Source organism: Vigna radiata, chromosome 4 (genome assembly GCF_000741045.1).
Source record: "Vigna radiata var. radiata cultivar VC1973A chromosome 4, Vradiata_ver6, whole genome shotgun sequence".
NCBI lineage: Eukaryota > Viridiplantae > Streptophyta > Magnoliopsida > Fabales > Fabaceae > Vigna > Vigna radiata.
Window position 1 is genome coordinate 19,485,042 of NC_028354.1, and position 12,983 is coordinate 19,498,024.

A 12,983-nucleotide genomic window follows, 5' to 3' on the forward strand; every position below is an offset into this window, starting at 1 on the left:
TAAAGAATTGGCCTTTATGTAGCTTTTTAAGACATTAAAGTGTTCAATGAACCTATACCCCAAATCCATTCCCTAGGTAACTTAAGATATCAAGAATTTCAAATTAGGGATACATAAGAAAACCATTCTTAAAAACTCATTAAGTACATTTTACAACAACCGGCCAATCAAATATTACACATTATTTTTTAACATTAGCTTGATAACACCGGGTTTAAGCTATTAATTTTTTTAAAGAATGGATAAATACAATTGGTACCATACGACGCAGAGCAGAATTCAACGTTCTTTGGACAACAATGGCTCCAACTGGGAATCTATGTCCTTGGGGAGTGGAGGCCTGCCATTACCAGATTCTAAGTCGGTAGCTGGAAACTTCTCCGCTCTCTCTTTCGACAATCGAGCAAACAAACTTGGTTTGTCTTCTAATGAAGAAAGTGGCGTGAGTGAACTGTCAGATCCAGCTTTCAAGCTTTGAACATGTTGCAAGCAAACTTGAACAGCATCATGTACTCTCACAAAGTACCATTCTTTACCTATCAACTCCACCAGACCGGATTTTGACAGGGTGAGCAGAACTTCTGGGTTTGGATTGGATATTGCAATCTGCAAGAAGAGCAAGCTCAAATTAGTAAGTGGGAACACTGTAGACCTGTGGTGATAATTTTAAGCATTCCAACAGTGGTTGAAAGTTCACAATCTTATTCTACCTGAACGTCCCGTAATTTGTACTCCTGATATAAGTCTTTCAAAGCTTGAACAGCACTAGAGTCTATGTAGGTCACAGCTGCATTCATAACCACATGCTAAGATTAGAAGAACGAGCCAGAGTTATCATCATCATCCCTTTCATAATTTAGTTGCGAGCAACCATAGTGCAAAAGAACATTTACAAACTCAGTAAAATGTGGTTAATGTAATTCAACACTCCAGGGAACTTAAAAATAATGGAAATGATCAACACCTGCCGAAAACATCAACTGGACATATATGTCAATGTTAATTACATTTAGATGTTTTAATAACCTCACGACACTGAACGACTTATGAGTCGTGTTTTTAACCATTAGTGTCACAAGTGTTAATTATATAATTACATTACTTTATCCATTAGATGATATCTTATTTAGAGCTTAAACACATTAATAATACATTATATGCCTCTTTGTGAACAGGGCAAGGAACACTTACGTGCCATCTCAAGAATCACAAAATAAATTCTTTCAACCTCAGGTCCACGGCTTTTAGAACTATCAACATGAACTTCATATTCACGCAACCTGATAAGAAAACTCTAGATGAATTAAAGTATGCTCTCGATTGAAAAAATGTCAATTACAACTCACTTCTCATTACCTGTCCTTTATGAAACTCGTGTTTGCAAAATAAATTGGAGCATCAACACGAACAATTACAATTCCATTATATTTATATGCTTCAGGATACTGTTTAACATTCCTATAAACAGTTGTTCCTGGCAAACGACCCAAAACAGCTGCAGTGAAGACCAAACAATAATGTCAGCATAGTTACATATCTTACAATATTTACACACGCGCAGACATACCAGTTTTGAAAAATATACTCTTGTCTTAGATGAAAGATTGAAAATTTTATTTTTATTGGTTATATTGAAGTTGAAAGGCATACAATTTTATATTTTAAAAACTATAGGCATGCATAGATGCCTATTTAACAATCACATTTCAAATAGCTTCAGTAATTGTGTATTGATATACACTCCTTAATCCTTATAGCATTTGATTAAAATAATGATTGACGTCACAAGGGAAGTATTTCAAACACATGACCAAATCCAGATGCCTTAATTCAGGATTGGTCCATTGCAACCTAAAACAAATGGTGCTATCATATTTTGCAATTATTTTCCTGTCTTTAGCTGTTAGCACTTTTAGCTTTGATTCCAGTCTTTCAATAGTTATGCTAATGATGATCGTTTGGTAACCGATCTCTTGCATTTTTCAGGGTAAACCTAACGGGTTCACCAATATTGTTGTTCATCAGAAAAAAAAGTATATTTCCGAAGATCATAAATGTTTTATTTTCTTATTTATGTACCCACATGCATAAATACCCAATTTTAGTCACTTATCATTTTAGGTTCAAGGTACTCATTTGAAAGAAATTTTATAAATTAAAAATTCCATGAATGACATGACATGATATTCACTCAAGTTAGCATCTATAATGTGATTCAACTCTATACACATCATATAAGTGTGGAACAAACAAAGAGCATGCATAATTTCTGAACCTATACAAATCAACTTACCGATATGTGGATTTGCTGACTCATGAATGACAAAAGCAAGTGAAACCCCAACCTACAATAAAAAAAACCTTATAAAGTGAGAAATGTGGTTATCTTAGAATGTGGAAAATACAACTTATGTCTGTTCAATACTAGAAAATAATTTGATATCAGTTATAATTGAATGAATCCGGTATCTAAAGAAATGATTCTATAAGCATTTCTTCTTCTCAGTATGAAAAGAAATCACTAAAGTTTTAGCCAGCAAACATAGCTCCTCAATGAATATGCATAACCAGATAAATATTTCAACCTCAGTAAGTAGATGCATCAAAATGTGAACAGGTTTCTAACAAAAAATTCAGAAAATATTTTTTTGAAATTATAATGCAATTACAACATAACAAACAAAAATAAAAATCCAACGTGTACTCACCCCAACAAGGACACCGATCTCAATACCAAGGAACAATGTTGTAGTACTAGTAATGGTCCAAAGAATAAAATCTTTCTTATCAACACGCCACAAAAAAATGGCCTCCTCGTAGTCTACCTGAAAAATTATGCCAAGAATTAAGAATGTACGGTTGACAAACAAGTTAACCATCCAAAGTGGTATAGCAGCTAAACAAATATTTTCTACATTGCTTGAATGCATAAACCATAAATTTAATTAGTTTAGACATTAAGATATTCAATATACACTTAATTGTTGGACACATAACATTTCTCTTCTACCAATAATATGAATTAACACTAACTAAATGAACACATCAATACAGTGAATTGGATTTCAATATGAAACCACCCAAACCTATGTTATCAAACAAAGACTAACATTCTCATAACAGTTTGAACAGGGATAGAGTCAACCTCTGATTTTCAACATTATATTTTCCATTTTCTACTGCATAAAACCAGTAACGCCACCTCTTCCACTATTTCTATATTGAATAAAACTATCACTTCTAAATACCCATGGATGCTGAACAATTAATAGTTGCGCATAAAGGGGATTTCTTACCAGACCTATCACAGCAGAGATCACAATAGCAGCAAGGGTACACTGGATTGTTGAAGCCAGAAAATTCATGATCAGCATTCCAGAAAAGAAAATGCATCTTACATTCTATTGATAGACGAAAATAACATAAACAAAATTTAGAAAATAAGAGAAAGAAAAGGTAAAAAGTGGTATCCTTTTAAAAGGAAAAGTGTTCTTTCAATTAAAATATATGTTTAAAATTTATAGTAATTATGTATGTTTAAAACTTAAAGAGCAAAGTTCTCAAAACATTCTGTTTGTGTTTTTTTCATGAGAAAAAAATAGGAGACTTCGAAAAAAAGCAATAAAACTAGTTGTATTATAGCATTAATTTTCAAGACTAAATAAATGGACCTAGAATTTAAATCATTCTGCAAGCCTTAATGCCATATCGATTTATTCTTGATTTATGAATGGGAAAGATCTTTACTAGCAAAATAAAATACTTGTTTGTATTTCTAGAATAAGAATTTGCAGTAAAGATTTTTCCCGTGTGTGCACACATCAGAATACCAACATAAGTCATTTGTAAAATGTCTAAAGTAGAACTTCCATTGAACACGTGGGAAAACCTTTTTCAAACAAGATCAATGATCTATAAATACTTGAAAACAAACCTGAGGTATGTACTCAAACAATGGTGTAAGAAACATAAGTGCACAGATCATTATAATTCCTGAAACAATCCCAGATACCCCAGATTTTGCACCACTCTCATGATTTACAGCTGACCTTGAAAAGGATCCTGCATTACTCATTCAAAAAATTGAAAATATTTTAATATGATATATCTTTTACATGTAAAGAATAAGCTCTTTCAAGTAAAATCATAATGTTGAAATTAAATCGAGGCTTTGGAATCAAAAGCAAAGTAGCCAACTACAAAGACTCTTTTTTTTTTCAGAGTCCAATTGAATACTTACCTGTGGTGGGGTATGCTGAAAAGAATGAACCAAGAACATTGGAAACTCCAAGACCAAACAACTGTCCAAAAATATCAGGGTAATTAGTTGTCAAGTATTTTAACTCAAATATTAGATTCTTGCATAAACATTTGGGAGGGGACTCTGGACCTGTCCAGTAAGATGTAGGAGCATTAAGTCTATCTTGCAAAGAAATATACCTCTTGATTTGAATCCAACTCATACCCATTCTTCGCTGCTAATGCCTTGGCAATTCCCACTGATTCCTGTAGGTTGAAAAATAATTTAATTGGAAAAACATTCTTATGGCATTTTTCTTTAAACCATAGAGGAGAAAAAGGAAAACTTACCAGTATAGCCACACCGGTTATGAGAATAGCAGTTGGAATTAAGGACTGTGCATACTCAAAAGCTTTTGGAACAGAAAATTTTGGTAAGCCTTGAGGTATATCTCCCACCTAATTAAAAAACCACACTATTTGTTAATTCTATAAGCTTCATCAAACATGTTAGTCAGTTGCTGAACTTAGGCATACATAATTCTCATTTACAAAAGCATTCATATGTGACAATAACAAGAGAAGTAAACCATTAAGAATACTAGCATGACTTCAAGACATTCAAATGAAAGAAGACACTATCCAATATAAACAAATTCACGTGATCACTATGTATCGAGATTACACTAAACCAAGAAAATTAAGTCAACGTGATCAACTACATCTTTTGTTCATTGCATAACCAAGTCATGGTGTAATCGCGAATGGTGACGAGACATTGTTTGTGCCTCCTGTTTTTCAATAAAAAAATTGTTTGCTTATTGAAAAAACTACTTTTTCCGTTCATGTTTCTCTCCTAGAAAATAAATGTCAGAAATTCAGCCAATTTTCTCAATTTGATATTACAGGGGTACAATAACAAAATGTTTTAATTCTGGTATATTAGAGTTAAATCTAGTTTATATTACCCACATGCAACTTCATTCCTTATCTATTACATTTGTAGCTTGCCTAGATTCATATCACCATAACCTTGTCATAAATTATGTACATCATGAAGTCAAAAGTCATGCTATATATTTGATACTCACCAAAGAAATTGACGGTGGATGAAAAACTTTTGCAAAAATTGTTCCCAGAACTACTGCTGTAAGAGGACCAGCAGCTCTCAAGAATCGCAAGTACTTCCTTGATTTTCCCTGGTTGTATAACATCCATACAATGAGAAGGATGTCGATATCTAATATAAGTACTTTACCAAACATCAGAGATAGATTCATACCAGATGTTTCATGACAAGTAGTATCGCAAGCATAATGGATCCCATCACAAAAGGTGGCCATGAAAACTATAAAAAGGAAAAACAAAAACAGCTCTGTTAAAGAAGGGGTTTGATAAGCGAAAGCAGCATAATGACTAGGGGAAAAAAATGTAAACAGATGGACGTATGGTGATTATGAAATATTAATAGATTAGATGTTAGGCTGAAGTTCAAAATGGAATATTGATTACAAAGGACATGTTATGGACATAAAAGGGCATTCTAATTTGATGAATTGAAATTAAACATATAAAAATAAGGACATAAAGAAATGGGATCCCAATTAAAGATTTTAAACTATAGAAACATATTTGAAAACTCTAGGAAATTAAAGGGATGTGCTAATTAATTTAATATAGTTTATATTGTTTAGATGTAACTGGAAATTAGTTTTGCACCCATTTTCGTTTATGTGTTCAGAGACAGCAATGCTAAACTATAAGTTCTTTGGCACATTACAATCTTCTGGGTTGTTTGCTGCAATCAATTCCAGGTTGACATTGATGCTAAAGGAACCTCAAATGTTAAGCTTAAGTTATTTTTTTCCTCTTCTCAAATTAATTTTCAATTATATAATTATTTTAGGCAGACTCCAAAACCCCATCAAACCCAGAATTTCAATTCAACAGGTACTGGACAGTTCACCATACCCAAGCAGATGCAAAGTTGTCCCTAGAATCACGATTTTAGTTATAATCATTCCATTTTCTCTACAAATCTAACTATCATCGAATTTAATCCTAATTTTGTTGATTTCTTACATGATTTAGTTCTCACTTATCAGCAGCATCTATAAGTACAAGTACTCATGTAGCCAAGGTTAAAAATTAAAAATAAAAGAATTAATTCTCTGTAACAGTACGTTAGGCACAACTTTTTACCATAAAAATTGGAAGCAAACCATAAACACCTGGGTAAAAAATTCCACTGAATAATTCAAATTTCAAATAAAATACACACCTTATCTGCTCCATCTATTATACTCTTAACTACTGGAATGATCTTGCTACTTCCGTCTACATCATACCCCAAGAAGTACTTAGCTTGAGATAAACCAATGACAATAGCGGAAGAAGTTGTAAAGCCAGAAATCACTGAATGGCTAATGAAACGAATAAGCCATCCAAGCCTGAAATACCCAAAATAAGTATATATAGGTTATGATTAAAACCCTTTCATAAAAAAGTCAGACCCGATGCCTAGTGCTTAGCCTGCAGAATCATATTCATATAACTGCTACTGGAGTCCAATCTCTCCTCTTGTTATAAAGCAGTCAGCTAGTATCTTACCATTGCGTTAAAGCAAGCATGTCTATAGGTATACCAAGTAATCATTTAATCACATTTATATGTCTAGATGCATGAACACAACAAACAAAATAGACTTATATATCTATTTAGAGTATTAGATGCGTGAAAGAGAAAGAACGGAAAAATTCATGCAAGGTTTCCTAGCCAAGTTAAGAACGTATATCTATATTGATAAATAAGCAATGGCGAGAATACCTCAATAGTCCCATTATACACTCCAGTATCCCCACCATAAGGGACAGTAATATTGCAAGCTCTGTGTATAATTCACTGGACGAGTCAGCTATGCCACTTAGCACGTTAGATACCAAGAGGGAAACCAATGCCACTGGGCCTACTGCAAGCTGGCGGGAAGACCCGAATATGGCATACACAAATATAGGCACAAAACCAGAGTCTTCCTTGCAAAGAGAAATAACATTAATAAGCAGACATTACACAAAATTTCAGGATGAAAAACATAGATGGCACATAGAAGTATCATGAAAATGTAGAACAAACAATTTTAAACTAACAGATAACTGGTGAGGGCGAAAGGATAGAATTCCATCGACATTCAAAATGGCAAGAACAGGATGGTTGCTTAGAACAATGAGAGACAAGACTCTTCTAAATGTCACACCAAATTTCACTCTTCTAAACTTCTAGCAATATAATGTGGAAAATTGCTTTACCCGAAAAGTCAAAAGTTAAACCAAATCATATCAGGAAAAAAAAAATTATAACACTGCAAATTCAGAAGACAATTAAACACAGAATTGTCCTTAACCATAAATAAACAATCCAAAAGATTCATCCAGAGCACGGAAGTTCAGTAATCTTACAGAGTCCATATATCGGTTCAAGTCCAGCCAATTTTGCATACGACATCGACTGCATCAACAATTAACAAAAACAAACATCGATTATCTCAAAACTACACAGCGAGCTAGCAATTCAAAATTCATAACACAGAAAACAAGCATTCCTCGACTACCTGAGGAACGAGCATGACACCGACGGTGATTCCGGCCATGAGATCGACCTGGAAATACTCGCGCCATTTATAGATGCGAATCCAGCGTAGGCAAGGGAAGAAGAACTCGAGCCACTCGAGCCACGTCATCCGCCTGAGCTTCGCGGTCCACCGCGCGAAGGCGACGTTCGCCGGCGGAGACGAGGACGAGGTGGCGGTCGGATGCTGAAGAGGAATAATCCTTACAGGACGTGCTCCGGTCGCGGAGGACGGCATGGTAGAAGCAGCGGCGGCGGCGGGGAGGTCGTAGAAACTTGGCGATGCGTAGCTTATCTCCATGCGCACCGCCGGCGCATTATATGTATATTTATATAGTTGAGAGTTCAGAAGAGCATGCAGTCGCAGTGGCGCATGGTTTACACGCTGAATGAGGACGCAAATGCGAATTCAAAAATGAATGCTATGGTTTTGAGAAATTAAGGAAACTACAGCAATTCGAAAATGGGACCCACCACCAATCTACATCATCAGCATTCAATAATTAATTTAACCAAAAATTTATGTAATTAAGGTTAGTAGAGACGTGGGGAAAACTTCGCCACGTTTTTTCCTTCGCCACGTTTTTCCCTTTTATCTTCATTCAGATTCCCACTACCAATTAATATTAATATTAATATTAATATATTCACACCAAATAAAATTAACTATTAAGAGACGTTAATTGATCGGGATATAATACAAGCAATCTATTCAACTAGTTTAGATTTTAAAGTTAATTATTAATTACTAATATTAATATTTATTAGCAAAGTTGCGCGTTAATAACTATATATTTAAATATTTTTTTATTCTGTCAAAAAACTTTTTTTATATACTTAAAAGTTAAGTTTTAATCACGGGCAATAATTCCATCGAAGGTAAGAATAACTAAAAAATTAAGTTTTTATATAATTACATCAAATCTTTTTGTTTTTTTTTTTCACTAAAGACCAAAGAAATAATACAAAATGCTTAAAAATGAAGTTTAATCAGTCGTACGAATTTATTAGTTTATTAAAAAGTTTGAAAATTTGACGCAAAGACAAAAAAAACAAGTTACACGTGTCAGTGTGTTAGCCACAAGGTAGGTCCTTAATTATTAATAATTAATTAATTAGTTAAAGCAATGTGGGTTCCAATTATTTATAAAATAAAAATTTAGTTAGTTTATTTATTTAGGACAACTGGGATGTAATAACTTAGCACTGTGACCTTAGGGATTTGTGGCGGAACAAAATTGGGAAAAGAATATTGTTTTGAAAAAACACAAGTTTGAGAATTGAATTATTGAGATGAACGTAGACTTTTATTAGGCCACATTCAAACTTTCACATTGAAGACCAATCTTCATTGCTGGAAATTTTATTATATTACTTTTAACACGTATAATAGATTCACATTAATAATTAAGAATTAATAAGATAATAAGGGTGTTTTAAAATAAGGACATTAATTATTTTATTTTAAAATAATTAAATAGTATAAATAGAATTTCTTAAACTTGTCTCTTTGTTTAAAATACATTTTATTTCTCTATGATAAGTGTGAAAAATACTGATTTTACACTTACAAACGTGTTCAGAGTTGTAATTATTCATGTAATTCCTCATTGAAAAGTTGTAATTAGAAGTAGTAAAATGTGTAGTAAATTGTATATGAATTTATACATCAAAGCGGAGTAATGTAAGATGTTTCTCGCGAAGCACAAGCTAAAATTCGCAAAGCTAGCAGGAAGAAATTTGCACAGCGCACCATCACGTGTGCGCTAAGCGAATAACACCAGTTAAAGAAACAACAGTTAAAGAAAATTCGCACAACACATGATAGGTGTGTTGCAGATTAATTAAATCAAGAGGGCAACATCTCAGGAAGATGGCCTCCTGAAGTTCAAAACAAAACATCTCAGAAACTCCTGAAAGAAGTTCCGAAAGAAACAAAAACATCTTAAGAACTTCAAGAGACTACTTCAAGTTATCAAGACACCATTTTTTGCAAGGGATTGCTTCAAATGTGTACGTTCTAGATGACTAGGAGTAATTAAATTTTTCTTTCCTTGGGATTGAAAGTAATGAACTCACTGTAATGTAATTTTCGTATTCAATATATCATTGTTCGTTCATATGCTTTTTCTTGAATTTACTATTATTGTATGGAAATATAACATTATTTGATTGTCTCTAATTATTGAAAAGTAACTTTGAACATGGACATAGATAAAGCACCTGAGTGATTTGGATCTAGGGATAGACTCAATAACTTGGTCATTCTTAGCATCAGACTTAATGGAAATTGTATGTTAAATTGACTAAGGGATTAGCATTTGATATATTAATTTAGAACTAGTTGCTAAAGGATTAGGACTAGTATGCCTTGATGTAAATGTTTGAATAAAATAATGAAATATTGTACAGAGTTTTATATTCATATGATTCATGAAACCCAATTCCAACAAATTCCTAGCACACCAACTGTTTGATAAAATACCAAAAGATTTTCTTCTGTTGTTTTGTGTATTTTGATGTCTAATTGAGTTGTAAAAGGAAGAATTGTCATGTGTTGCACAAGTTTCTTGGGAGAACAATACTTTACTTATTCATTGTACTACTTGTAATGATTTGGTATACTTGTCAAAAAGTTATCACTCTAAAAAAAGTTCCTTGTTTTTTCTAATTTCTTTCTAAGAATTCTGACTTTGGCGATAAGAAGGCGCCTAATCAATCATGACAACAAAGTCTATCTTTCTAGTTAATCAATCTCTGTTATAAAATAAATAAGTTTCAACTCCTTTTTACTCTCTTGTTCCTAATATGGTTTTAGAAGAGATAAGGGTTGTTACATGTGTGATCATGTTTCTCCTATTCGTTCTTGGTTAATCTTGAGTTTTAAGGGTTGTGTCCACATTTAATTTGGTGTTTTGTATGTTCGCCTAGAAATTCTTTACGGTTCAAGCAATCAATGAGGCGTTGTTAGAGTCGGATTGTTCCTTGTGAGGTAAGGGAAGCTAATTTTATTTGATTTTGTTTGTTAGACAAGTTATAGTTAATGTTTGTATGAAAAAATATTGATTTAGTTGTGAAATTGTATTGAATTGAGAAATATAGTATGTCGAGTTGTTTTTATATTTTATGTATTGATGTGAAAACTGTTGAAATGTGATTTCCGATGTAAATGTAGTGTGTGATGAATTTGAGATACTAAATTCGATGAAATATGAGTTGTCAAACTTTCATAAGTCTTTGTTTTATATTCAATAGAAGAAATAGGTAGTTTCTGGGTTAAAAAGGGGGGGTTTTAACAGGTAAAAAGTTAAGATTAAGGTTATGTTGGAAATACAGTGTTTTAGGATTGGTCTAAGGGGTGATTAAGACTTGTTTAAGTCATGTGTTAAAAAATTTCTGATGTAAAATTGGTTGTTAGCCTTTTGAGTGTGTTTTGTATGGTTTTTTGTTCATTTTCAAGAGTTTTCATTAGTGAGATTCTAAATAAGATGGTATGGAATAAATGTGATGGTTTTGGGACTATTGTTAAGTCTATTAAGACTTGTTAAAGCTGTTAGTTACAACAAATTCGTGTTGAGAGGCATAAAATTAAGTTTGAGTGGTTTAAAGTAGTTAAGTTGGCTTGAGTTGAGTTAGGAAAGTGTTTTTCATTGTTGCTCAGTGCATAAGAGGTCTTAATGAACTTTATAATGTGTGGGCAAGTGTCCAAGTTGAGATTTGAAGGGTATTTATGAGAGGTTAGTAACTATTCTGAAAAATTTCAGTACTCATGGAAAAATCCACAATCTGCTTGCGCTCTCTGTGTTTTCAATTTCACAATTCCTAAAGTAAATCTACAATTTGTGAAAAAAAACCACAACTCAATTGTTGAATTTGTTGGTTTTTAATTTGTTTCTCTTGAGACTAATTCATAGGTTGTGGAAACATTCACAGCTAGGTTGTGAAACTTTCTGGTTTCAACTCTGCATCTTGAATATCAATTCTTTCCAAGTTGTGATTTTAACACTTATAAACAACAATCTACAAAAAAAAAACACAAAAACCCAAATGTATGATTTGAAACATAGATAATGCATGTTGAAATCGTTCAATTAATGCAATTATGTATGCAAATTGCCTAAACCAAGAAACGAATGCAATTACATTGTATTTACCCATCAGTCACCCTGTTTATTTTAGTACTTATGTTTTAAATTATTTGTGATGCATTGTTGGGTTGTTTATGGTACTTTGATGCATGATCGATGATGATATATGTTGATATCCAAATGTGAAAGGGTGTGAACATATGTTTATTGTTTCCAATGATTTCAAGATTTAAAAAGTTGCTTCCAAGGTGAAATTTCTTGGTGTGGTTCAATCTTGGAGGTTTTTATGTCATACATTCTCATATAGAGAGGTTTGATGTATGTGGTGAGAGTACTAAGAGGTCTTAGTCTAGGTACTTCTAGTATGGCCTATGACGTGATACAGACTAACCTTGTGATGTGTGGTAGGGTGAAACTCAATTGACAAAGTCTTTGCAAAGCAGTAGTGACCACCACAAGTGCATAACCTGCCATAGTTCGACATTCATTCTAAGTCCGAACAGTCGATTTAGGTCTTTTTATGCTAAGATGTTTGAGTTGATCTATATTATCTATATGATTATTATGTGAAATGTTTTAACTTATCAGATGTAATGTTTTTTTATTTTAGCTTACCCTTTTACTTTTGTTTGTGTTTGTTATTATGTTTACTTGGTTTGGTTTGAGGATGATCATTTAGTGGGTGTGAGTAGAAGGTGATGAGATGTCAGTTGAACATGCTATTGGTGGAGATGTTTCCGATATCTTGTTGTAGTAGTAGTAGATTTATCTATTTTAGTTTTGTTTTATTTTGTGGTTGAGATGATCATTCTTGTATATAGTTTTGATATAAGTATATTGTATATAAAGTTTTAAATTTATGGTTATTTTGAATAACTATAAATTATACTTTATAATCCCTTTTCTATCTGGTCTTTTATATTAAACGTGTCATGACTATTATATAGTTTTATGCTATATTTTGGGATGTTAGAGATAATTTATGTTTTTTTTTTCTCTTTTATTTTTAAAATGCTTATTAAAAATAAAATT

General features: G+C 32.6%; 1 protein-coding gene across 1 annotated transcript; it reads right to left on the bottom strand.

Moving 5' to 3' along the window:
- Nucleotides 1-42: 42 nt before the first annotated feature.
- Nucleotides 43-8,293, bottom strand: LOC106759490 (probable sulfate transporter 4.2). The gene is made up of 17 exons (XM_014642678.2): nt 7,847-8,293; nt 7,695-7,743; nt 7,066-7,267; nt 6,521-6,689; nt 5,522-5,587; nt 5,331-5,438; nt 4,591-4,698; nt 4,441-4,506; nt 4,241-4,301; nt 3,935-4,062; nt 3,297-3,338; nt 2,709-2,825; nt 2,294-2,345; nt 1,357-1,495; nt 1,192-1,280; nt 711-787; nt 43-606 (listed from the first exon to the last, which is right to left on the bottom strand). Exons 1-17 carry the CDS (start codon nt 8,162-8,164, stop codon nt 280-282), a joined length of 2,118 nt encoding a protein of 705 aa, XP_014498164.1. The 5' UTR covers nt 8,165-8,293; the 3' UTR covers nt 43-279.
- Between the last annotated feature and the right edge of the window lie 4,690 nt (nt 8,294-12,983).

Coding starts and splice junctions, on each gene's coding strand:
- LOC106759490 (XM_014642678.2), bottom strand. CDS start 8,164: ATGGAGATAAGCTACGCATCGCCAAGTTTCTACGACCTCCCCGCCGCC. Junction 4,507..4,590: donor TAACCGGTGTGGCTATACTG/GTAAGTTTTCCT, acceptor TTCAACCTACAG/GAATCAGTGGGAATTGCCAA. Junction 4,063..4,240: donor TTCAGCATACCCCACCACAG/GTAAGTATTCAA, acceptor TGAGTAATGCAG/GATCCTTTTCAAGGTCAGCT.